The sequence below is a fragment of the Centroberyx affinis genome, unplaced genomic scaffold (assembly GCF_046629955.1).
Source record: "Centroberyx affinis isolate AG114_WGS23_722 - 3 ecotype Tasmania unplaced genomic scaffold, CSIRO-AGI_Caff_v1 ptg001726l_1, whole genome shotgun sequence".
Taxonomy (NCBI): Eukaryota; Metazoa; Chordata; class Actinopteri; order Beryciformes; family Berycidae; genus Centroberyx; species Centroberyx affinis.
This window is the reverse complement of record NW_027280133.1, coordinates 268,103-293,929: the sequence shown is the minus strand read 5'-3', so window position 1 is coordinate 293,929 and position 25,827 is coordinate 268,103. Positions and strand designations below refer to the sequence as shown.

Below are 25,827 nucleotides of genomic sequence, written 5' to 3'. Positions count from 1 at the left end.
AACCCAAGATATATACTGGTGCACCAGTATCTTCTGCAAAACAATCAAGATTTCGGCACAATCACTTCCTTCCTTTTTTTTCAAATATGCACATTTTCTTTAACCACTAAGAAAGATGTAGCCTTTATACACAGAAGCCCTATTTTATTTTGAGCTCTATAAGTTGGACTTTTAGAGAAAATCATTCTGCTATCAAGCTATCGTTGAACTACCCAATAAATTCTTTATCAGGAGATATTTGCTATTGTTAATTTTCCCTCTTTAATTATCAACATTGTTATTGGATCCAAAATCCTGTTGGATAGGCCAAACACACATAAACATGCAGATCACCTCTGTCCATATTGAGCATTGCCGTAGGCTTTTCAATAGCTGGTTCTTTTAATTGGCTAACTCCCGCAGCCCTCAGCACGCACACACATATATGTGTGTACACACACAGATTTAATATGTTGCACACTCACTTAGAGAAAAAATGCACACCCACGCAAACCCTTTTAAAAATGTTACCACTGCATGTGTGTTTTTCTTGTTCTGTATCCTTGTGCTGAAAAGCTGAGAATGTGGCCTTGAGGACGGAAGAAATGTGAAGATGCATCTTTCTATCTCTCGCTCACTCTGCCTCATGGAGAAATAGCATTATTCTCCCTCCCCTTCTCTTGTTCTGGGTCTGACTCAGCAAGGAGTTGGATGTATAGGGAAAGGGGTTGATGTTTAGGGAAAAGTAGCATATGCATAACAGGAAATAGCATGTATGGATAGGGATAGATTTGTTTGTGTGCATTCCGGTGGGGGGTTCTCTTGGAAAACACACTCAGCCAATGTCTGAGGCTCTTTCAGTATTCCAAACAGGGAAGATCCCACTGTGGGAAAATAAGCTCCTAGCTTCATTCTATGATGAATACACTACAACCCAGCGGACTGAACACTCCCTCTCTACCTATTTCCCAATTCTCCTTTTCATCAGTTCTTTTTCCCTCTTCCCCTGTTCTCCCTGTTTCTCCTCTCCTCTTCCTCCTCATCCAGTCTTCTGCTTTCCTTCCACTCCTTTCTCAGACCCAACATTTGCCCCAAGACTGACACAAACACACACTCGCACACAGAGCTGAGAATAGAGTAGGGGTCGCGGGAGAAGTGGTTCAGTCCCCCCTCTGTGTGTGTGCTGAATGGACGCGTCCAGCAGCAGTGTGCCGTGCTCAGCCTGAACACGGCGTTGTTAGAAGGGGTACTCTGCATGCCTCATAGCCTCTACATGAACTCAGACCCTGTGCTTAGTGCTTTCAGAGGCCTCTGTCTTGCTGCTCATTCTTTTACCTTCAGCTTACATAATACGTGTCATATTTCTGATTGTTTAGACCATTCCGCTTGGTGTGTGTGTCGGTATATGTGTGAAAGAGTGGCAGAGCAAACAGAAGTTTATTGGCGCGCGTCAGAATTCAGTAGCAGGCCGCTGTGATGCCCAGTGTTAGTTAATAATGTAGCCTGTCCCAGGGATGGTGTGCTGGAGAGGGTGAAAGATATGGTTAGACAGAGGACAGGAGGTGGAGGCCGAGGTAAGAGACAAGAGGACAGACAGGCTAGGTTGAGGCTGAGGCTGTGGTTGGTGGCTGAGGAATAAGGAAAGAGGGGAGGAGGTAGGGCTGATGTAATGTGTAACAATATCCATGCTCGGTGGGGGGGTGTGTGTGTGCGCACGTTTGTGTGTGTGCATTAGCACTGTGGCCCAGCCTGCTGGCTCTCATCAATAATTCACCAGTCCTTTTAGTGTGTCTCCCCTCCTCTTCCTCACATCCCCTCCCCCCCGATGCCTTCCCTGTCCTCCCTCTTTCCTCTAACCTCATCTCCCCTTTACCCCCCTCCTAATCACCCCCCCAACACACAAACACACACACACCACACCCCTCATTCCTCCCCATACTCTTGTTACCCCATTCCCCATCTCCCCTCTGTGCCAGCCAGTACTGACCGATGTCCATCTCCTTGCCCCTCCCCCACACAAAGGGTGTTTGTGGTGGATTGGAGCATATGAAGAGCAGGCCATCCAATCAGCTCCTAATTTCTCTAGTCTAGCCCTAGACCCATAATGGGTGTATATCCCAAGATAATACCCTCTGCGTGTGTGTGTGTGTGTTTGTATCAGCTAGTGGACGGGAGTGTGTTCAGAGAGATGACATAGTGGGATGTTTTGGTTGCGGCCATCCTCTCGTGGATGGCGGTCATGCAGCTCTTTGGCAGAGCTCCACATTTAATGGTGATGCAGCACAAAACAGACAGCGAGAAAGAAAGAAAGAGAAAAATTCAATTCAGTTTTAGCTCTCTTTTGTATTTCTTTTCCCAGCTCTCATGTCTTATATGATCAAGGGTCACAGGAATATTGTTAGAGCACTATGGTCCTGACCTTTGCACTCCTTACTATTGTTTGCTTGCAATGTTGGTGATCTAGGAATTGAAGCTCATTCTGCTGCTGATATAGTTGCAATGCGATCTGGATAACGGCATCAACTGTATGCCTAAAAAGTTAAAGGCAGAAAAAAGATGGAGAGAATAGCTTTGAAAGTAATTGATAAAAAAGGAGAGAAAGAGACACTCGCTGCAGGCTCTTAGCCAATAGCAAGGGTCCTCAGACAAGGATTCAGACATTAAGCTACCAATGAAAACTGTTCAATTTTTGTTTGAATTATGTACTGGTTGGAAAACTGTTCAGCTCGATGCGAGTCCTTTCACATTCTGCATCAGCTTGTTCCTCTCTAACTGATTTGTTGTTTGCTTTCTGTCTTTGTAATCGGCACTAGTCAGTAGCCTACATGAAACCTAGCCCTTCCTTGGTTCACTGCTTGCTAGGATATTGTTAATGCTGTTAGCTGGTTAAGCTCTCTTCTGAGAAGATCATCCCCCTCTACCCCAAGTACTGCTTTGATTCTGAGGTGAAGTCTCCAAAGGTTTATTCCAATCAGTGTGTAGCAAGGGTCCTCATCCATCAAGCTAAATAAACATTGCACACAGAACGTTGTTAAAACCACATAGCCCCTGATCTGAAAACCATTTCAACTGCAAATGAGGCAATGCAGAGGGTTTGAATGCTCGGCTTGATGTCCCATTCTGTCCCATTTCCAGAATGATAGCTTTCCCTTCTTCATTCCCTTTCCTCCTTGCTCTCCTTTGCTTTCCTTCCATGTCTCCCACTGCTGCCCCCCCCCCCCCCCCTTCCTCCCAAACAGGCTGACCCAGCTCCGGCCCTCATGCGGTGTGAAAACGGCTCCATTGTATTGGAAAATCTGTGGGAGGGACAGAGGAGGAGAAGGAAGGGGGTGCAGTGGTGGAGGTGATTAGGAAACCAGATCCACGGCTGGGCTTCAAAGGGAACTGGATCTCTCCGCAGTGCCTATTGATCAGCCTGGAATGTTGCTGGTCTCCTTGGTATTGGAGCCAATTGTAGCTGGGATATCAGGGAGATGCTGCACTGCCTCAAGATATATCTACATTAGTCAATCCTATTAGAGTTTCTTGTAAGGCACTGAAGTGTCTATATCTGAGTGCAACTTAGCATGCAGGGGATCCGTGCTACTTTAGTCTTAGTAGTTGCTCTGCGGTTGTTCAAACTCTTAGTTCAACATTTAAATGTGAGCAGATGAGTGCCTGCTCACCAGGTGCTACAGAGATGCTGGTCTCCCAACATGACCCTTGTGTGTCTGCGCTTGTCTGGATTTCTGTGCATTGTGCTTTAGGGGTAGATTTGGGAAATGTGTTGGCAGGGCCTTCTGTGTGTCATGAAGAGGAGAGATCAAGGGAGGCCCGAGCAGCGACAGCCATTGTATTATTTAACTCCCCCTTTCCTGTCCTCCTCTCTCCACTTCTTTTCCATCCTAATGTTATATACCCCCTCTTGCGTTCCCTGTTTTCCTTCCCTCCCTCCCAGAGAGAAGGCGCATGCAGAGCCAAGTAAACACTTTGATATGCGGAAACTCTCTCTCTCCCTCTCTCTCTCACTTTCTGTCTCTCTCTCACTCTCTCTCTCTTTCTCACTCTGCCTATGTAGGTCACCATGACTCACTCCTTTACGCTTCAAAAGCCCACGGATCCCTGTTCACTTGCTCTATCTTGAGCCCTCTCACGTTTAGCGTTGTATAAGAGAAGAAATGCGTTTGGCAGTGTGTGCAGGCAGAGGAGCTATAGTCGACCATTTTATGTTTGAAATTGTTTTTCTGTTTAATTTGATATGAAGTCCTCTGGATTGTTATGTGTGCCACCCTTGTTTTTCTCTGGTACTGTCTGGTAGTAGATTTCACCTATATATATTACTTATTTCAGAGAAAAAATGTACAAATATATATTATAACCCAACACACACACACACACGTCCTGCCTGCTTCTCTTCTCTACACTGCATTCACTCTGACCTAGATGCTGAATCCATCAGCAGCAGCAGAAAGCAGATTTAGTATTGCGTCAGAAATAAAATGCTTAGGCCTATTTCCAGATTTATGGCTAAGATTTAGCTTTTCCATCTGAGTGACAGTTGAACATTGTCTTGTCTCATAGCATTTTGTTTTGGTTTCTGGTTTATTTTAAAGGCAGTCTATGTAAGATTTTCACTTTCATCTAGCCTACAATCTTTTCATCAGTTCAGAAGATACGGTGGAGGGATGGACAGTTCAATGTACTTTTTACGGGATGTAAAAAAGCTCCTCCCCTTTTGCTGGAGAAGGTGGAACAGCCAGTCGTACGACTGAAAAACGTTCAAATTGCCTTTGATAGAGCAAGGTCAATAAGAAGAGTAAACATTGGTATTGACAGAAGAAAAAACCTGAGACAGTTAAAGAAAACAGAGTTAAAACTTAGGCCACATCCACACTAATATGTTTTCGTTTTAAAGTGCATAACTTTTGCTATGTTTATGCCTAGCGTCCACACTACTCCGGCGTTTTCTGACCCCTAAAATGGAGACTTTTGAAAACGCTGCTGACCCCGTTTTAGTTCAAAAACTCCGGGATCGCGTTTTAGTCTGGACGGGCGGAAACGGAGACTTTTGAAAACGATGACGCAGACACCCACGTTCACTTCCTGATTGGGTCTTATCAGTCACGACGTGTCCTTCCCTGATTCATCATGCCCATATCATGTGACCCTTTTCCGGAAGAAAACAAACAACATCAGCCTCGACTACCAGTGGTTATCAGTGGCCAGTGACCAGTGGCCTTATACTCATATGATACTTTCAGTAGCAGTTCCACCTCGTCATCGGTCCAAGCAAAGAAATCTCTGGTCATACTTTTCGCCATTGCTAATGCACATGAAATATTGGTCACCATGCTCTGTTTTGACGTGCCATTGCAAAAATATTAGCGTTGATGGTAATAACCTAGGCTATAGCTCACAAGCCCTAAGACCTACACTGATCCCCAACCATTACTTTTTCACTTTAGATGTTTTGCACTAATTTCTGCAGGTCCTATCATAAATACACTACTCCTAACTGACTTGTGTTGTCAGTGTTGATCCGTTTGAGAGTTGACTGCATTTGTTGTGCATGGTAAGGGAGTGTTTTTTTCATGACATTGGAAAAGGAGGTGGAGGCAGGTTTTGTCCTTGTTTTGATTGAAGTTCGTCATTTGTCTTTGCGCCTGCAGGGGGTGCTATTTTACATAAATTCGATATACTTTAACTCATTAGAGTGCTGCCGAGCCCAGGCCTATTGCGTGACCGTGTTAACAACTCGATCAAATCCAGGCCAATGCACACTGCACATCTGGTGGTGGTGTTGACTTTCCTCATTTACCATTTCTCCAACCTCCAGCCTGCTACCTGTTGGCTGGCCAGGTTAGCTCGCTATTTGTGTGTGAGTGTGTGTCCAGTCCTTGTGAAGGATTGTTTAGCCAAGGTCTGGTGTGGAGGGAAGCCCTTTCTTCTGTGCTCCCTCCACACATGGCAGAGGATCTGCATATGAATGCTGCCTTCTGCTTCTGAGCTCTCAGACACTGAAGAACCCCCCTTTTAAACACTGGGGCCTCTTTATGTGCGTGCGTGTGCGCATGTGTGTGTGTGTGTCAAAGAGAGTAAATTAGAAACACATAAACATAGATTTTGGATGTTTGTTGATTGGATGTTAGTTCATGTCTTTTGAAGACGATGTTGATGAGATTAAACTGTGTGTTTGTGCCTGCATCAGTCTGCCTGTGAGTGTGTGTGTGTGTGTGTAAAGGGGGACGATGGTGTGGTGAAGGTGCCAGGGGCTCCAGTGTGTCAGAGGCGTTTACTGGTGAAAGCCAGGCTTTGAGGAACAGCTCGCTGTCCTGACCCAGATCCCAAAAGGCCTTAGCGTGCCACATGTGTGTCCTTTTGTCCTCCTCTCTCCAGGCGCTGCTTTCACAGGGGCCAGGCCTCTCCTCTGGATGGGGAGAAAGAAGGACTGCACAGGGCCGTTTTTGATGAGTCACTCAACCGCACAAAAACAGGAGGAGGGGTGGAGGAAAAATACAATACCCTGCAACCCCCTCCCCCCTCCGTCGTCCCCTGAAAACGCTCCAATATTACATCACGCACACACAGGGCTGACAGTTAAGAGTGTAGTCCCAATGGCGTCCAGCCGTTACACGCAACATTATGCTGTAACATAAAAGGAGGACACGCCGTAACGTAAAAGAAGGGCATGCTGAGAGAAAGCTCAGACCGTCAGGAAAGCACAAGGGGCCGAGAAGCTGAGGCGGGATGTGCGTCTGTGTGCGAGACAAGGGGGAGGTTGGGTGTGTGTGTAAAATGGGAGCTTTGTGGAGGAAACCTGAGTAGGCCGGGGGTTTGGGGCTGTACATTCACATGCCTGTATCATCTTTCCCTTCTCCCCAGTCTCAATGCGCCCCTTGTCCTCAGAGCGGCCTCACCACGGCGGACCCCTTGCCCCCACTCGTCTACTGGTAAGACTAGGAACTGGGCCCAGCCTTGCCCAAATGACTGCCTTTCCTCCAGCACCCCCTTTCAGCCCAGTCCAAGAAACAGTCCAGGCAAAGACAGGGACAGTCTCTAGCCTTGAGATCTATATAATCCAATCCAGTGCGGTGTACTCCAGTCCACCTTTCCTTCCCATCCATCACGTCTCCCTCTCGTTACCATCAACCCTTTTTTCTCTCCATATATTCAAGTGGGCATTATCTGATACAGCCCTATCAACTATCCCTTTTCCCTCTACTGCATTTTGCTTTCCACTGGTTTCCACTGGTGTGTGTGTGTGTGAGTTGGCGTGTGTGTGTGTAATTGCAGTAGTAGTCTGTCTCTGTGGCATGGGTAATTAGAAAAGTGTGCAGGCAGGGTGGACTCACAATTCACCATAAGACTCCATCATGACACACGTTTCTCTTCTCTACTTTTCTCCCTTCCTTCTCTGTCTCTCTTGCTCCTCCCCGAAGTAAGTTTTCCGTAAGAGTGCGGGCGTTTGCACTGGGCCATCAACAGGAAATTCCAGCCTTAGCGTGTGGGGGTGGGGATGGCTGAGAGAGCAGTGAGGGAGATCAGGAGTTTGTTTGGCAGCTTCAGGAGAGCACCCAGAGGTCTCTGACTCTGTCTCCTTAGTTTGGGCTGCATGAGACTTCCTTCTGGACAGTCACATGGACTGCGGCATGGCTAGAGAAACTGGCAACAATATCTGCCCAGCACTATTTTTGCATCTGCTCTCTCGTCAGTTCTTCTTTCTCGTGTGCTCTCTTTAATTTCTTTCCCATCCATCATGCTTAAATTATTTACTTTATTTTCCAAGGAATATCCTGGTGTTGTTTGCGCTCATTCTTTTGCTCAGCTTCACTGTTGGTGCGCTACTTCAGGCCCTCTCAGGCTGTTATTCATTGCTTACGCATTGCACAAGTTGCATTGCGTATCGCTGCTCATAGGATCACATTCATATAGACGCTCCATCAGGTATTCTGTTCACAGAAATCTTTGTCAATCAAACCCATTATCCCTTTTTGGCAATTTAGCGCTGTCAACCCTTTGCAAGTCCCTTGTTTTTGTCAGTATATAACTGTAATAAATGGCTATATTCTATATGTAGACTGTTGTTTACATTAGGGACACCACAGGCCTTGGCACTAAGCCAACAGTTGATGCCAACTTATGACATCATCATTAAAGGAATCGTCTAAGTCTTGCAATGGGAAGTCACCTAATAATGTAAAACAGCGATGTGATGAGAGAAATGGCCCAAGCAGTGAAAACCACTGCTATTTTCCTTTAATATGCGATCTACCCCTCTTTTCCTCACTGATTGTAATGTAGCCTTCTTTCCTCTATGTCTTCTCTCTCAGATGAGAACAGACTGTGTTGCCTCTGCGGTAGGGCTGCACTGGGTTATGGGTAAAAGCTTTAATTGGCTAAATTGCATACATATGGTGATAGCTGTTGTCTGGAGGTGTGTGTGTGTTTGTGCACGCGTGTGTGTGCTGGCTTAGATGCTATGAAGTGATACCTTGTGAGCAACGGAAGAGCAATCCCCTCAGGGTAGCGCCTCTTTCAATTACTGCAGTTTCCATTCCAGGCAGAGGTAGAGTGCAAATATGCACACACACACACACACACACACACAGTGTCCTCGCACGCGCGCACACACACACACACACACACACGCACACACACACACACACACACACACGTAGAGACACACTCTCACACTAAGAGATAAACAGATGCTAATTCAAGAACACATGCAAACTGGCTTTGTTATTAGTGCTAGGCCTAAGTGTTTTCCCCCCACATAGATTGTTGATATAAGAACTGGTTTGGGGTCTGATGGTGATCAACCAATCATTTATAGTCCAGGTCAGTGGTTAAAAGCTTGGCCAGCATCGACATTACTTCATCCCTATTGGTAAAATTGTACCGTTGGCAGAAAGTAAAGCCAGTTCGAATGACCTGATTTGTGTGTGTGTGTCTGTTTCATCAGTATGTTGGCAGCAGAGACATTGAAGGCAGAAGTTAGCATCACTAGTACCTCTGCTAACTGTATCTGAACTATCCTGTTAAGTTTGGCTCTCACTGAACACTGCTTTGCATACCTGGACATGGTGGCATGATGGGAGAAGGGATGGATCCACAGCACTATGTAGAATATTTAATATTCTGATGGATTATCTCTGTATACTTTCCCTAGGTATTCCTCTTAATGGAGTTGGTGCTCCAGTCAAATATGGTAGTGTGTATTTGTGTGGGGAAATAAGACATTTGACCAACATGCTTAAAGTGATATACTGTCTGTTTGGGAATGAGTAGGGATGGTTCAAATGGGAATCAAAGTCAAATCAAAGCCTTATCACAGGCTGAACAGGCATTGGCTCTGAGAGGTTTGTCAGTGAATGAAATCGTTAGAGGTGGTTGTGTTTTTTTTTTTTTTTTTGTTCCTTCCTTCCTCCCATGGATCAAACTTGTACGTGCAAGTAGTGTGCATACATCCAAGAAATTTGGCATTAAAACAGCCTATCAAATACCTTTAGACCCAGACTTCAAAAAACCTAAATATCCACAGAGAGGCAATTTGTGTTGCAAAGAGGGAAGGGTTTGCGTAGCCTCTTAAAAGCTTCTCTGAGGCCCACAGCTCAGAGGAGGTTGGTTTCATCATCATCATCATTAGCTCTCTCCGTTTACTGCAAGCCTCCTGCCATCTCTTCTGGCTACCAAGCTTCAACTCTGTGGTTAATCCTCTACGTAATGCAGCTATCTCAATTAGTCAGCCCATAGCTATATAAGCTAATATTAGCTGTCCAATACACTATCCATCACTATAGTGCTACTAGCTGCCTGAGCTAGCATTGGCTACCCCATGCACTTCCTGGTAGGGCTATCAGTTTCCCCTTAATTTGACTACGAATTGACTGAAATGTGTCAAATTTGTCTGATTTAAATTCATGATAAAAATGTTTATTAGGGATGCACCAATATGGTTTTGAGGACCATACTGATGTCCAATGTCGAGTTGCAGTTAGCTAGCTTAAAGTAATGAGCTGTCCCATACACTGTCTAGTTGCAGTTGCCTATCAAAGGTAGTCGTAGCTGTCTCATACACTGTCTAGCAGTTGGCTATCTAAGTTAGTATTAACAACTCTTGGTTATCCAAGCTAGTATTAGCTCCCTTGTACACTACCCAGTCAATTAAAAATTCTTCCTAGTTAGCCATCTTATAGGAAGAGGTTCATCTGCACTATGTTGGAGATGACAAAAGGTTCCTTCTTCCCTCTTTTACTGTGCAGTCTCAGCCGAAGTGCTCAGTGCTTGTTAATAGAGATGGAAGTGTAGGGTACAAGGTAGAAGTTGGCTGTGCTTGGATGCTCTGTGGCCTCATTGATGACCATTTGAGGTGCCCTGGACAGTACTTGCTCACACCACTAATTGGAGTCGTTCTGCCCAATCTGATGAGCCTATTGATTGTTCCATTGTGAGTGAGTGTGGCCGGCTACAGACCCTGTGTGGTCAGTTGTGTTTACCTGTCAAGTTGATGTGCTCAGTGTCACTACTCACTTTACTGAGGCATGGAATAGGGGTTTGGTTTAGGCTAACTAAAATACTGAAGACAATTTCATGCCACCAGTACATTTGCATGTGCGTTCACATGAATGCATACATGCTCTCACCTAAACACATGAGATTTGAGGCAGATTTGTGGGCCCCAGCTGTAGACGACGACACCATAATGCATGAGGCAGATTCAGAAGCGCTTTGATTTTGACTTTGTTTTCCTGCTAGGTATCAGGAGCTCAATGAGAACTTGTATTCTAGTAAGACGTCCGTCTGGTCAGCTTAAAGGAGGAATGGTCTCAAGGAGAATAATTTCTGAGTTTGCCCAGAGTGATGCTCTTCTTGGCTTGGTGTTTTGACTTTAAGTGGTACCCACACACGTTCACATGCCCACTCACACACACACACACACAAATACAGTGAAAGAACAGATAGTCTTATTATAAAAATATGCACATCCCCTCACCGCTCCCTCAGTCTGGCATCATTTCCCTGCCCCCTCTTTAAGCAGGCACCGCCCCAGCCCTCAGCTGGCTGTGCTCTGCAGTAGCAGGCCTTTCATCCCTCCATCCTTCCATCCCTCCATCCGGCCCTGCCCAGTGATTTATAATTCATCTGGGATCCTGCCTCCCTCCGCCCCGCTGCACCAGGACAGCATTAACATTCTGTTTGGTCCCCCGCTACGCTATGCACCCACGTGTGTGTGAGTGTGTGTATGTGTGTGTATCTCAGGCAAGATTCCTGAGTCTGCTGTCCCAGCCAGTGAGGCTCCATTTGGAATGGTTGTTATTGTAGCTGTGTGTGTGTGTGTGTGTTCTGTTCTGGCTCTGCCTGCGTTCCTCTGTCATTGTAGGGATCAGGTTGCTTGCCTGGCTGTCTGTCTGTCCACTGCTGGTGTCTGTTGTTAGTTCTCCCTCTCTTCTCTTTTTCTATATGTGCCAAATCAGCTGCCTGTCCCACCTTCTGGTCCCTGTGTGATGACAGAAAGCAGTGTGTCCAGAAGCACAGTTGTTTGGTATTGTGTGTTTAGTGCTTTAGTGTTTAGTTTAGAGCTCATCACCAGTAGTATCAGTGTCTTCATAGTATGTGACACCTGGTCCCACTAGGCTAAGGTAGAGCAATAACTGAATTTGAAACAGACACTGAGGCTTTATATTTATTGTGTTTTTTCAGTAGACTTTGCCTAAATAAAACATTCTTCCCTCAGAATCACTGGTTTCCTGCTTAATCACTGGCCACATGTCCTGTTTAACTGTCATTATACTATGAATAACAAATTTGTCAAGTGACACCAAAATTGAAAGGGAGTAAGCTGCAGCGTGAGATTTTGATTGCAAATCTGAGGTGGGTAGCCCCAAAAGTGGTGGTCAGAAATGTAAAGAGGTTAGCAGTGGAGTGAGAGAGACTGGATCTAGATGCCCTCGCATCTAGGGCATCTACCAAACATCGACCAAACAAAGATGTCTTCATGCAAAGGGGAATGACACTGTAGCCCTGCACACAGCCTGTTCAGTGTCATTTGTGGGGAGCTGATCTACTTTAACCATAATGTACAAGAACAAACCAGGCCTGGTGCAAGAGGGGTGGAATGTGTGTGACGGGACGATTGTAGCCCTGTGCAGGCCTCGAGATGCCTGTCCAATCCAGGTACATCATGACCGAAACCAGCAGGAAGCATTCTCAAATAGCTGTCAAAAACGATTGTTATACATCAATTTAATCTGAACGGCCTGGCACTCATATGAAACCAATGAGGTTATTAAGCAAAATTTTGATCAGAATTTTAGTCTGTATACTTTCAAAAGTGCAAACAGGCACTTTTTTATGTTTAGGTTTACCAAAAAGCAGTTCTGACTGCAATAACATTTTTAAGGTCAAATGTTTTGGCACTTGAGTGAGGTTTGAGTTGGGCCCTGGAGTGCAAAACAACTGAGTAATTACTTATAGTACACACGCAATTGTATCTTGGGAGGGGTAAATGTGGGTTGCAGATTTGTCTTACACTGTAAAAGAGGCCTGGAATCGTTGACATGTAGTTTGCAAAAACTATCAATTATTGTGTATGTATTTTTATGGCCACTGTCAACAGTATTAAAGCACAAACCGTTTTTCCTCAACATGTCTTCACAATATTGACATTGACATTTGTTTTTGTATCACCCAGCTCAAGCCTATAGCCCTCTAGTACTGACCCTCTGACTGTCTCTCGCACATTGTGCTCATGTAGCTTGTCAGCAGCAGCTCCATCCTGGCACACAGAACCGGCTGCAAAAGTGGGGCGCCAGTTGGATGATGGCGGTTCTCACATCTATGTGTGTGTGTATGTAAATGCGCGTGTGTGAGACGTTGTTTTGGTGTTCATCTCTGGAAAGGTCACATCCACCCTCTCTGCCTCTCCTCCCTTGCTTTCCTCTCGCTCTGTTCATTATCCAGCAAGGCTTTCTCCCTCCGCTCTGCATTTATTTTTACCTCCTCACATAATCCTTAATTAATGCAGCTCCAGTCACCGTGCCTCACATCTCTCTCTACCATACACACGTACATGTACACATATACACTCACTCATTCATCTTCTCCCAAGCATGCGCACGGCACACACACACGTTCAGTCATTCATCTTCCCTGTCAGTCTCTTGCACAAGCATAATGATCTTGATCAGGCACACATTTTACACATTGTACACCCACAAAATAATGGGCAGAAGCCGCGTCCTGGAAGCTCAGTTGGCGAAGGCGCGTACCATGTAACCGTGACATCCTCGGTTCAAATCTGAGCTGGGACCTTTGTTGCATGTCATCTCCTTCTCTCTCTCCCCAATCTTTCCTGCGTCCCTCTGCTGTACACTATCAAATATAGGCAGAGAGAATTATCTCTGCCCATTTTTGTTTAGATTGTTTTTTGGCATTTTTGCTGTACTTTTATACAAATAGGCTTTTTGCTTGTCTTATCAATATCCATGAAATGGCCCTTTACTATTGTTGCTTATAGAACCTCCCACACTTAAAAATGGATGGAAATACTGGCAATTGTCGTTATATTGATCAACACTCATTTTTAATAGTACTTGAACACGGTGTCATAGTTTTCAATCGCTTGAAAACTATCCTATTTTTAAGCTAATCAAATGATAAAAGCAGCAGTCACGACAGCTGGTATTTACTATATAGCAGGTAATAATGATACACATGGCGTTGACTCTGTGAGTGTGTGTGAGTGTGTCCGTTTTCATTTGGATTTCTGCTTGTCTGTAGCCCATTTCATGCCATGGTAAATTCAGTTTTGTTTTTTTTACAGCCAACAAGATGAATACAGCTGAGTTCCATGAAATGTGTAGCCTAATTGTAAGGTTGTGAGTAGGAATCAGTAAAGTATATTTTGGTTTTCTTATCATATTTTAGAAACTGTGTAATATGGGGAACCGCAGTTATGCTGAAGCAAAATTGTGTAGGGCTATATCTAAGTTCTTGCTTTACTTATAGCACTATATTGAGCCTGGCTGAACTGGGCCACAAGAAAACACCCAGTCATGCATTGATCTGAGTGTTAGTTTTGACAGGCTAATGTATGTGGCTGCACAGTCTTATGAACCATCGAGAAAATACTGGATCTTTCTTGAGTTGGTAGACTAAGTGTCTGCTGTTTTGATTACAGATTGCGAAAATGGTGCTGAAAGCTTCATGGGGAGGATGAGAGAGGTTTCCTTATAGACCATAGGCTACATCATTTCCTTGCCTTGAGCTGTTGTTCAATGATGATTTGGTCAAATTTGAAAATTGATGTCTCTGACTGGCAAAACATAGGGCTTATGTAGAGCTGCCAGACCAAGGGGAGATGCCCCTAAACATCCCTCCACTGTCAGCGCTCCCAGTTCAGCATGGATTTAGATGTCATTGTCAGACAGATCTCTTACAATCATATAGGGAATTCTACATTGTGCTGTGTATTAATGTTTACGTGTGTGTGCTTGCATGCATGCGTCTTCCTACTGAGCCAATCTTGAGGCCTTACCCCTTCTGATTTGTAAATCAGAAGGGGTAAATCATTACTATAGTGTTCTGTTGGGTTCAATGGATGGTACAAATGAGTGTGCCTCTGTAGGCTCTGCAGAGTGCAAATATGCAGGAGCAATGCACATGAACACAGCATGACATGGGAAGTATGAACAGAAGGCAAACTATTCCTCGAAAACATGAACATAAAGTGAAGCGCTTTGACCTACCATGAACATGGTCTCGGCCGGTTTGTCTGCATTGGTTCATTTGATGTTGATGCTGTTGTCATTATGTGCGCTGATCCGGTGTGTGTTACTGTGGAAGGAGCTTCAGGGAAGTGGCTCAGGTTTGTTATCGTCCTGGGGTCCTCTTGTCTGACCAATCAGCTACACCACTACGCTGGCAGATCGCTTCAGAGTTCTGAGGATGCAAGCCTAAAAACTTGCTAGCCCCACTGTAAGCTATCCGCAGTCAGTCTCCCATCAGTGTGGAATTTTTAGTGTGTGACACCCAATTTGAAGTTGGCACCAAATTGTATCCTTTGAGCTACAGAGTACAAGCAGAACTAAGCCTAACTGTGGGCAGAGACGGCAGCAATATCCTCACAGCATCGTTTACTTGTGTACTATCGGGATGAGCTCCGACCCAGTTCCCAAGTACTTTTTCTTGGTTTGGCAAATGATGCTGTCCCAATATCAATACTTTAATGACATGCTTTGGCGCAATATAAAAACTTTTTTCCTCCAGCGGGACAAAAATGTCTCCTGACGTAAAAATGCCGAAATGCTGCTTGAACCTGTGGTGGTAATACCTACTGATCTGCAGATGGCACTGATTGGCTACTTGGGCAGTGTATGGAGTTAGTGAGATAGCTCCCCATAGTGCTTTATAGCAAAGGATGCACTTAATATACATCTCTTTCTGTACAGGAATCATTTCCATGGTGTGCTAATATGGCATTGTACAACCATGCAGATGGATTGTACAATGTCTTTCGATAATAAAAGTTTGCAGTTTTATTTGCATATTTATCAATAAGAGTTTTGTTTTGAAAGATGTGACCGGGAAGTCCTTTTCGCTTTTTTATTAGTTTTGTTTGTTCAGTAGATATATTCACTGGTCGCAAATAATTTAATCTGGTTAGAATTGCAGACTGTAAACTGGCATGTTCATAATTTGACCATGGGAATAAATGAACTCAAATGCATTTTTTTCCTGTAATTATTTTATAATAGGGCAATACTAGGCGGCATGAATCGCTGTAAATTTCAGTAGTACTTGATGATGTATTTATTATTCATTCATAAAAATGTATTGGTGGACATCTGTTTCTGACCTGAGATTTAAAGCCAGTCGGCTGTTTTTACACCCTAAACTGTCTGCCTAGTGTGGGTGTGGCTTAAGAGGAAGACTGGAGGTGGCTAGCCAGCTAGCTGTTACAGTAGAGGAGTGCTCTCATGCACACTTGCCTGCAGACACACACATACGCTGATAAACAGTTATGGTTGTGCCAAATGATTTCAGTGTGGGATGCTTGCAATATTTGGTAAGAAGACAAATGTAGAAAGGATAGATCTACAAAATTTAAAATGTGTCCTTTAAAGATGTGTCCTTTTTAAAAGTATCTTCTTAAATTACATCATAAAGAGCCCAAAATAAAGTCTCACTAGCTAGCTACAGTGTTGAAAAGTTTCTGCTTGGCGCTGTATGAATGTGATCCTAATCAGCTAGGGCAGATTCCCTGCTTGGGAGATGGGTCTACCAAACACGCTGTTGAATAGTTCCATCCCATCAGTCCTTCTTGACAACCAGTCAGTCGGGGGGAGGGGGGGCCTTGTGAAAACAAGGCTGGGCTGTCCAGAGAATTGGAGCAGATAATGTGGCCTCAGCCGATGTTTGTAGCGGCATGTTGATGTTTTTTTTGTTGTTGTTGTTGTGGTGGTTTTTTGTTTTTTTGTTTTTTGTAGTAGTGGTAGGGCTGCACGATTGTGGCTAAAATGATAATCAAGATTATTTTGCTACATATTTTGATCACAATAATTAGTCTTAATGTTTTGAGGAACAAAACCGTTTCTTGTATCAACATATTGAATATTTTGCAGCGTGCCACTATTAATTGTGCTCCCCTAGGTAGTGTGTCTGTTAGAAAAGTCCACTATCTTAGTCTGTCAGCATCTACGAGTTATAGGAGGTTGTAAATGAGGGGAAACAGGTCTATTCTGTCAGAAGGTGATCTAAAGGGCAAAAACTGATTGAATCCTCATTGCTTTAGGTTGATATGCAGAAGCACTCTTCTATCACTAGGTTTTCTCTCTCTCTCGCTCTCTCTCTCACCAGCTTCTCTGATAGGCCTGCATCTGTCTCATCCCTGAGTTGCTAGGCAACAAGCTGTGTGTGTGCGTGCGTGCGTGCGTGCGCACATTATTGTGGCAATGTCAGGCTTTTGCCTGTGAGAGAGAGAGAGATGTTGAGAATGGAGAGAAAGGCAGATGAGAGAGAAGTACTCAGAAAGGAGTGGGAAGAGATGAGAATGAGTTGGAGCACTGATGAAGCTGAGGGAGAGAAGAGGAGAAAGCCAAAAAGCAGTAGATTGTCTCTGGCCTTTCCTGCAGCCTAGCTGCATATATATACAGGCCTGCCACTATCTTAGCGAGGTCACTGGCAAAGACAGCATGATTTACCAGACTGGCAGGCAGGCAGCAGGCACTGAGCTGTTATTGGACGGAACAGAGAGGTGTAGGGGAGAGTGAGCGTGCTCAGAATAGAAAATCAGACCAAGTGATTGGATTCCTCCCCACACCTCACGCCTCTCTCTCTCCCTCCCTCCCTCTTTGCACTCCTAGAGCCTTATGGGTAATGGGACCACTCCCACCCAGCACTCTCTCAAATTTCAAATATATTTTGTCAATTCCAGTCGTCTGTGTATATCACCTGCTGCTCATCTGCTTATCTTTTTGAGAAAGAGCTGAGCATGAGGCCCTAATGAATTAAGAAAAGACTGAAGTAAGACAAGATTGAGATTTAATACTGTTTTTTCCACCCCAAAAATGTACTAGGATTACAGAACTTCATCATAAATGGCTAGTTGTTGATGTAGCTTCTGTAGACTAGCATACGAGACACATGAGCTAGGTCTCCAAAACACACACAGTACAAGCCCACACTCTGTGCATGTGTATGTGCCTGCACATGTTTGTGTGTGTGCACATGCACGTTGTGTGTACACGTTTGTATGTTGGCCTCCTCCTTTCTCTACACAGGTTTACAATGAAGTGAATGGGCTCAGGTCAGGGACTGAGCCGCTGAGCTGGGCTGTGGTTGCCTGGATACAGCAGCAGGGCCCGGCTGGCTTTATTTGCACACCAAACAGGCTAGCTAGCTGCTGTCGCTATCCCTCTATACACCACACTCCAACATGGCATGTCAGTAGACTGCCACAGCCACTGCTGGGCGGACACATGCACAAGCACACACACAGAAGACGCTAGACCTCCCTCTTTGGTTCTCCTTTTGAAATCATGGCCCAGTGGCCATAATTAAGCTCACATGGGTAAACTCCAGGGAGGTTTGATGAGGTTTAGACCTACATAACATTGGTTTCATCATTCATGATATTGTGTGTAGTAGAGCTGCAGCGATTAATCGATTAATCGATTAGTAGTTGTCAACTGTTCAATTAATCGCCAACTATTTTGATAATCGATTAATCGGTTTGAGTAATTTTTTAAGAAAAATAAGTAAAAATTCTCTGATTCCAGCTTCTTAAATGTGAATATTTTCTGGTTTCTTTACTCCTCTATAACAGTAAACTGAATATCTTTGGGTTGTGGACAAAACAAGACATTTGAGGACGTCATCTTGGGCTTTGGGAAACACTGATCGACATTTTTCACCATTTTCTGATATTTTATAGACCAAACAACTAATCGATTAATCGAGAAAATAATTGACAGAATAATCGACAATGAAGCATATAGCATATCTGTTAACCAATACCATGCTAGCAGCTGACTGGCTGCCAGGGACTGTGCTGCTGTTTTTGTATCTGGTTGTGCAATAGGCACGGGGAGTATGCACACAACGCACACACACACGGAGAGAGCAACATGCCCTTCCCTGCATGCAGCTGCTGTGTTGTTCAGCTGTCGGAGTGGAAAATTTGAGGTGTGTGTTTGTGTGTACAATGACAGCCATAAGTTAGGAGTGGCATGGGGGTGGGGCAAACAACTGCTTTTTATCTCTCCACCTGCACATTCACCTCTCCTCAGCAGTGTGTACGTGTGTACACATATCTCCGTATTGTGTGTGTGTGCTCATATCTAAATAAGACTGAATGTAATGGTGCAATTATTCACAATACCTACAGGTCGGTATGTACCCCAGTTTTGAGGTCACAGTTCCATATGTCAATACAAGTATAACATTTTTGCTATCCAAGTTTATTTTTTGGAAGACTCAAGCTCAAGTTAAAAATTCCACCATCTTAGGTTTGTAGATGGTACAGTTGGCAGGTATTCAGAAATAATAAAAAACAAAAACATCCCAAGATATTACACTAATATCAGCAGTTAATATCAGCATTATTTATGTAGCCCTCATGAAGGCAGGTCAGCTCACATCACTGTTCCACTCTTTTGGGACAGAAGGCAGGATGCAGAAATAACTTCCCCTGCTTTAAAAAGAATAAATCCACTGCCACATCCACTAGTTTTATGGAGACTGAGGTGGCATTTCTGAATCTGCAAGCTTGTGAAGGAGGCTACTGCTAGTTAGCTTAGCTACTAGCTGCAAAGTTAGCTGCATACAGCCGAGTATCATAGCCAAGTAATTCTAATTGCTGAAATATTTTTTTAAATGGTGTATCAAACAGTCAATGCTCGTTTTACATGACAATTTCACCACTTTACCACGGAAATAATATTAGACACAGTTGCCTTTAGTTTTTCAAAGTCAACCTAGTTTACATGTGCTTCCCGAATCAAGCAGGTTGTTATTATACCATTCCTAGCACATGTGCCTATGCACATATGCGTGTGTGCATGCATGTATGCGTGCGCGAGTGCATCTATGAGTGAGTGTGCACACAGCATGCTGCAATATGCTGAAGTGTTGGCCTCTGTCTGACCGCAGAGGGAGTGGCTCAGAGGATAGAGAGGATGCTACAGGAGGATGGAGAGAAAAAGGAGTGATGGGACAGAGGCAGAATGTTGAGTGTGTGTGTGTGTGTATTTATGTGTGTGCGTGAGGGAGAGGATGGAGAATAGTGCTGGCAACACCTGTCCTCCAGTAGGGAGAGATTGCTTCTGTGGCCTACCTCTCGCTACTCCTCTCCTCCCTGCAATCATCTCTTCTGTGGCAAAGTCTAACTTGGCTGACGTCATGCACAAGGCGTCTGAGCACAACAGTTCTCTTCCCATACCTCTGTTATTTCTGGCATCTGGGCATGAGTGTTGTCAGGACAGGTAGCAGACCTGATGCCAGTGCTTAAATTGTCAACAGCCCGACAACATGCTGTCAGTAAGCTACTCTATTTTTTTTTTGTTATTAATGAAAGTTCATCTGTCAGCAATTGAAGAAAGTTCCTTAACTTACTTTTTGGTTTTTCAAATGATGGTTGTTAAGAACAGTCTGCTGGTCTACAAGATTTACCATGACTTTTATATGATATCGGTGGAGTGATTAATTCCTTGTGCATGAATAGCCCATGTGTGTAACCTTATGATGTATGACTTATATTCCTGAAGGGTATGTATAGACCCAACTCACCATGTAGAAAACATTAATTTACCAGTAATGTGTGACCCCCCCCAGAGCATAAGTCTCACTGACATGCATTCATGGCCTGAATCGCATGTTTATTTCAGCCTCACACAGGACACCTGGGGTAAATCACAGGCTCTGAAAGCAATATTTCACCTTGGTGTAACATTTGTAGTTTTTGGATATGCACACCCCTGTGTGGCTTCATAAGTCAGTCAGTTACCAATATGGCCTGTACCATCACTCAAACTGGTGTCACTCCTGCTTTTGAGTTGCTTATGTTGTTCTGAAATGTATAAAGTGGGCTTTGTTGTGTTTTTTCAATAAATGGGCCTAGTTGTCTGTTTGCAAAAACTGATTAATATTTCCATTCCTCTTTATTAGGCTATTTAAATGTGAACTATGCAGAATTGTGCATGCTGTAGTGCACTGAAATAACTTGTAATAACATGTAAACATACACACTGTAAAATGAACAACTCTTTGTTAGTTGAAATTACATATGCACGCTAATAAACAGGCTTAGTTCCGAAAGATTTAACGGCATGCTGTTGGGAAAACATCAGACGAATGTCTAGGCAGGTGTAAATTTGTTGTGTTACCACAGTATTTTAATACTGAAAGGCAAAGCTTACAGTTGAAGTTGCTCCTTTCTGTTTTTTAAATCTGAAATGTGCCCTTACATCTGCCTTTAGATTAGCTCTTGCTGGCTTAATGGCACCTACAATTAATATTGAACAGATATACAGTATAGTGCAACTTCCATACGTCTTGAGCCTGCAGTTAAATTATTGCTAGAGGGACACCTACTGGAGCAGAGTCTAAAAAATGAAACCAATGGGGGTTACAAGTATCTATCAGGGTTGATTCTGAGTCAGAAAAAATAACATACGTTTTTCCACTCAGCCCTATTAATTAGGGCTGATCCAACTCCTCTTTCATTGATTGCATTGGATGCATTGGATTTCAATGCATTTGTGTTCTTTTTCATTTACTCCTTCTATCATCCCTATCTTTCATTTGGTTTCATTTAATTTTGTTTTATTCTATTTAATTTTTATTTTGAATTGTATATCTGCTTGCTTGCTTGTTGGCAAGGAGGCAGACAGCAGTCTTGTGTGTTGGCTGGGATTGTATTGGTTGGGTCTGATGGAGTAGATTTTACCACAAGGGCATAATCACAAGCAAGTCAAACTAGAGCTTAAAATCAGACGTGACCCAGTTATACGCTGTGTTATTTTATGAACTGCATGTCTATTTTTTCACCCTCCCATTTCTAAACAGCAAAATTGAGTGACAGTGTCAGTAAATACATCCGTACTGACAGCCAAGGAAAGGTCGTGGGTCACTGTTGACCAGCTCATAGTGGAAGACTGACAGAACTAGCCTGGGCTTAATCTTTCCCTCTCTGTCCAGCAATCGTGGGCTAGAAAATTAGCCTACTTCAGATGCTCTCAACTAGCTACTGTGAGTATGTTGTGAATTGGGTGTATGCAGAAAACAGCCCTATTAAAGCAGTATGGTGTGCCGACCGTGTTTCCAGGGAGGCGGAGAGAGATCCCAGGAGCCCGGAGGGAGAGTGGACAGACTGCACACACATGACTTGTTTACAGGGATGGAGAGAGAAAGAGGAGAGGGAGAGCGAGAGAGTTAGAGAAGGGGAGGGAGTGTGGGTATGGGAGTGTGTGATTGTTGTGCTCTGTGTTGAAGCGGAAGCAGCCGGATCCAGTGTTAGGCTGGGCCTCGGTCTCTACTGTAGGCATACAAACTCATGCATGCGCACAAACACTCATATGGAATGAATCAACACTTTGTTGGCAACAACGCTTCACTCTGAGTGAAACACACACATACACGCAGACACACACTGTTAGCAGATGTTATGTATCCTTTGATTGGGATGGAATTACAGAGGAAATGAGGCTTGTGTTTTTGAACAGGGTTTCCTCCCCCTGTGTGCGCCCTTGTGTGTCTGCTCGCACACGTCATTTTCCTGTAAGTCGTATGTCAGTGTGATGCCCTGATGTTGCTATAACCGCCCGTCGTAGTGGGTCCCAAAATAGTGCAGAGATTATTGTTCTAGAAGCCTAGTTGACCCAGTTTGAGGTGTGTTACTGCATGATTTGTTTATTTCTGAGTAGTCGACCTTCCTGCCACTCTGTGTGGTGTGGTGTGAGGTGGGTGTGGGGGGGGTTGCGCGCAGAGGGGCCTGAGGAGAGGAGAAGTGAAGGGGTTTGTGGTTTGCTGCGTCTGTCTTTCCATATACCAGTAAAAGGGGAGCGGTACATCCTCTGTAGTTGTGTGCCTCTCTGGTTGGCTGGCTGGCTGGCTGACTGACTGACTTGACTGACTTGACTGGAGGGATATAAATAGCAGTCTTTGAATAGGAGAACTGCAGAGGGAAGGAGGATGGGGGGATGGGGAGATGGCAGTGGCGCCAGGGAGGAGAGGAGTGCCAGCGTCCCGGAGTAGTGGAAAAAGGAGGCAGCCCTGGTCTCATCTGTTCACTCACTCAATCACAAGCATGCTCAAACTCAAATGTACACACTTATACGCACATAACCCAACAGAGGGGAAAGTGCATTATATAGAGGAGAGAACTGAGGACTGAATGTATGATTTATTCATGGTCCCGTGGAGCACAAGACCTATCTGCATGAAGAAAGAGAGTGGATAGTAGAGCTGAACAATTAATCAAAAAATACATGGAGATCGCAATATGAACTTCTACAATTTCCAAAAAATAACAGAGGCTGCAATGAATTGCTTAAGAGACAGGGGCGTCCAAAATGGATTTCTGCTCAAAGTGTTATAGAGCTCCGGGTAATCTCTGGTCCATGAATCAAAACCTTTCATCATGCTCAACCTCAGTAAATCCTGCATACTGACATCTATTTTATTTATTTATTTATTTACTCTTTAAGTTCTAAAAAAATGTATGACAAGAAATACTCAATTGGCAATCGTAATTTAAATCCCAATTGGAATATTCTGTCAAATAATTGAAATTATATCTTTTTTGTCAATATCTTTCAGCCCTAGTGGATAGTAAAGTACACAGGGCTGTAGTCCTGCAGCACAGTACATAGAGTACAGAGCACATTCAACTGTACAGAGCTCCAGGTTCAACAGTTCACAATCAAATCAATCATACCAGATAGATTTGTAGCTGTTGCTGTAGGAAGGGTATGGTACAGCTACACAGCTGGTTCGGGTAGGGATTCCATGAGTAGGATATGGGGTAAACCCCTCAGTAACAAGGGGTGGCTAGCTATGGAGGAAAATAGGTGTTCATAGTTTTTGTTGAGACGTGCCAGTCACGTCTCTGAAGACATTCTTCAGCTGTTCCCAGATCTCTCACTATCCCACAACACTGGGCTTACGCAATATCTAACATAGTTTGTCCTGCCCCCATTCCTAGATTCCACTGTTAGACTTCTGTAGTCATAGTGTAAGCCGATATGAGTAATGTGCCTCTGTTGTTTTGCCTGAATGTAGTTTATCTTTCTTTAGATTCTGATGTCGCAGAGACTAACAACCATGTTTCAAGCTGTATGGCTAGACCTTTCTCGCTCACTGGGTTTTGGCAGGGAGAGCAGATGAGCAGTAGCCTGCTGTAGCTGCACCCTAGACTGCTGTCCTCACTGCTCTCTCACCAGAGCAGGGGTGTAATTGTTGAAAATAGAGTACTTGATGTACCGCTAATGGCTGCATTGTGTGGCAGTGCGGAAATGTGTTTTCAAAGAAGCAGAGTGGCCAGGTGCTAACCCCCCCCCCACCACCTCTTGTTTCTCTCTTTGTCCTAGACGGTCGATGACGATGCAATGGCAGCGTGAATGAAGCTTGGCGTGGGGAGAGCTGAACGATGCCCAAAGGTGGGGGTTCTAAAACCCCCCAGCTGGACCACTTCCCACTCAGCACCGACATGGTGGAGAAGCAGGGTGGGAAGAAGGTAAGATTGACACACACACACGCACACGCACACGCACACACACACACACACACACACACACACACACACACACACTGTCCCATAGCCAAAGGTTTGCATATATGATTCCAGAATCAATAGCCGTGTGTCCTTGAGCGAGACACTGAACCGCTACCTCTGATCCACAATTGTACGTCACTCTCTAAAGGACTGTTAGCTAAAATAAATGCCAAAATGGGCAGCAGAGTGGCAGGTAGACATCCTTCAGCTGGAAAGCCCGGGTGCAAGGCCCTGCGACAGAAAGCATCTGCCCTCCTAGCTGATCCTGCACTCTCACCTCCCTGTGGTGGGGGCAAAGCAAAGTGAGAATTTCTTCTGCATGGATTAATGGTGTGAGAAGAAAAAAATGCCTGAACACAGAAGAACCCTCACACAGATACAAAATGCATATACTTGCATCATGAAATTATACATGCACCTTCTCAGAGCAACACTCAAAATAGACACACATCACTACAGTCCTGCTTCTATGCATTCATCAACAGTGGCAGGACCCACGAGCTGCATGGTTGTTCTCATAACACTGTAAAAAGCATTATTCCGTCATTAAGCTGCTCCATGGTAGTCCGCGTGCAACTGGCAATTAGCCACCGTGCTCCTGCGCATGATTCCTTATGACCATGGTCTGGAGTCTCCACTGTCAGCTGATGCTACAATGTACATACACACTGATCAAAAATAGAATTTACCTTGCTCTGGACTATGTTGTAGCAGATTAACATCAGCATACATCTTTCTTAGTGTCCCACCTTGTGTCAGGCTCTGGATTATTAAAAATAATAATAACCTATATCAGTATCATCACTTAATTTTTCAGCCAACTGCAGCTCCTTATATGTATCTTGTGCAGGTGTGAAATGTCTGTATGGGCTATTGGGTGCATTTGGAAGTGGATCTATGCCAGATAGATACCGCTGAATTAGCCTAATGTTTCGCTGGATGTTTGATGTAGAGCCTTGGTTCAGTGCTGTTACCTGCTGCAGAGTGCTTATACGTTTTGCACAGTGAGGCATTGACACTCATCTCAGAAGGTAGACAAGCTTTGATTAGTGTGCTAATGGTGTTTATTTTTGTTCCATTGGATGGTAGTTTTGTTTGCGTCCTCATACGCAACATACAGTTGCAGAGCCTTGTTAGGCTCCATGCAGATAGACTGATGAGGTGATCAATAAATTCTCAGATCCACAAGGGTGAACTAGTGGTGTATGTATATGTCTGATGTTTGTCTCCCTGGGGTTTGAGTAGAAAGCAGGGCATATTTTTTTCAGTGTAGCTGGGATTTGATCGACAGGTCTAATGTTTTTTTCAATTTAGCATTTAAGCTAAGCTACTTACTTTTAATGTCTAACTAGCGATGGCATATACAAGTAGAGTTCATAACGTTAAAAAGAAATCCCCAATATTTCGGTTACCTTCCTGAATTCTGTTATTGGCGTCTTTTAATCTGTGTGTGACAGTCATGTTGTTTGCAGTGGCACAAGGTTTTGGGCGCAGCCTGATGATGTCATGGTGTCTGCTAACTGCTAAGCGACTGGCAGCAGCACCAAGAGGAAAAGAGAGGAGAGGTGCAGCTTATGCAGGCATGGATGTACAGC

At 44.2% G+C, this 25,827-nt stretch overlaps 1 protein-coding gene across 1 annotated transcript in view; it reads left to right on the top strand.

Moving 5' to 3' along the window:
- ankrd11 (ankyrin repeat domain 11) overlaps positions 1-25,827 on the top strand; it is a 108,119-nt gene that overhangs the window by 56,985 nt on the left and 25,307 nt on the right. The window contains exon 3 of the mRNA XM_071528789.1: positions 24,048-24,193. Coding sequence (XP_071384890.1) covers positions 24,107-24,193 — 87 coding nt within the window. The 5' untranslated portion in view covers positions 24,048-24,106. The remainder of the gene's footprint in view (positions 1-24,047; positions 24,194-25,827) is intronic.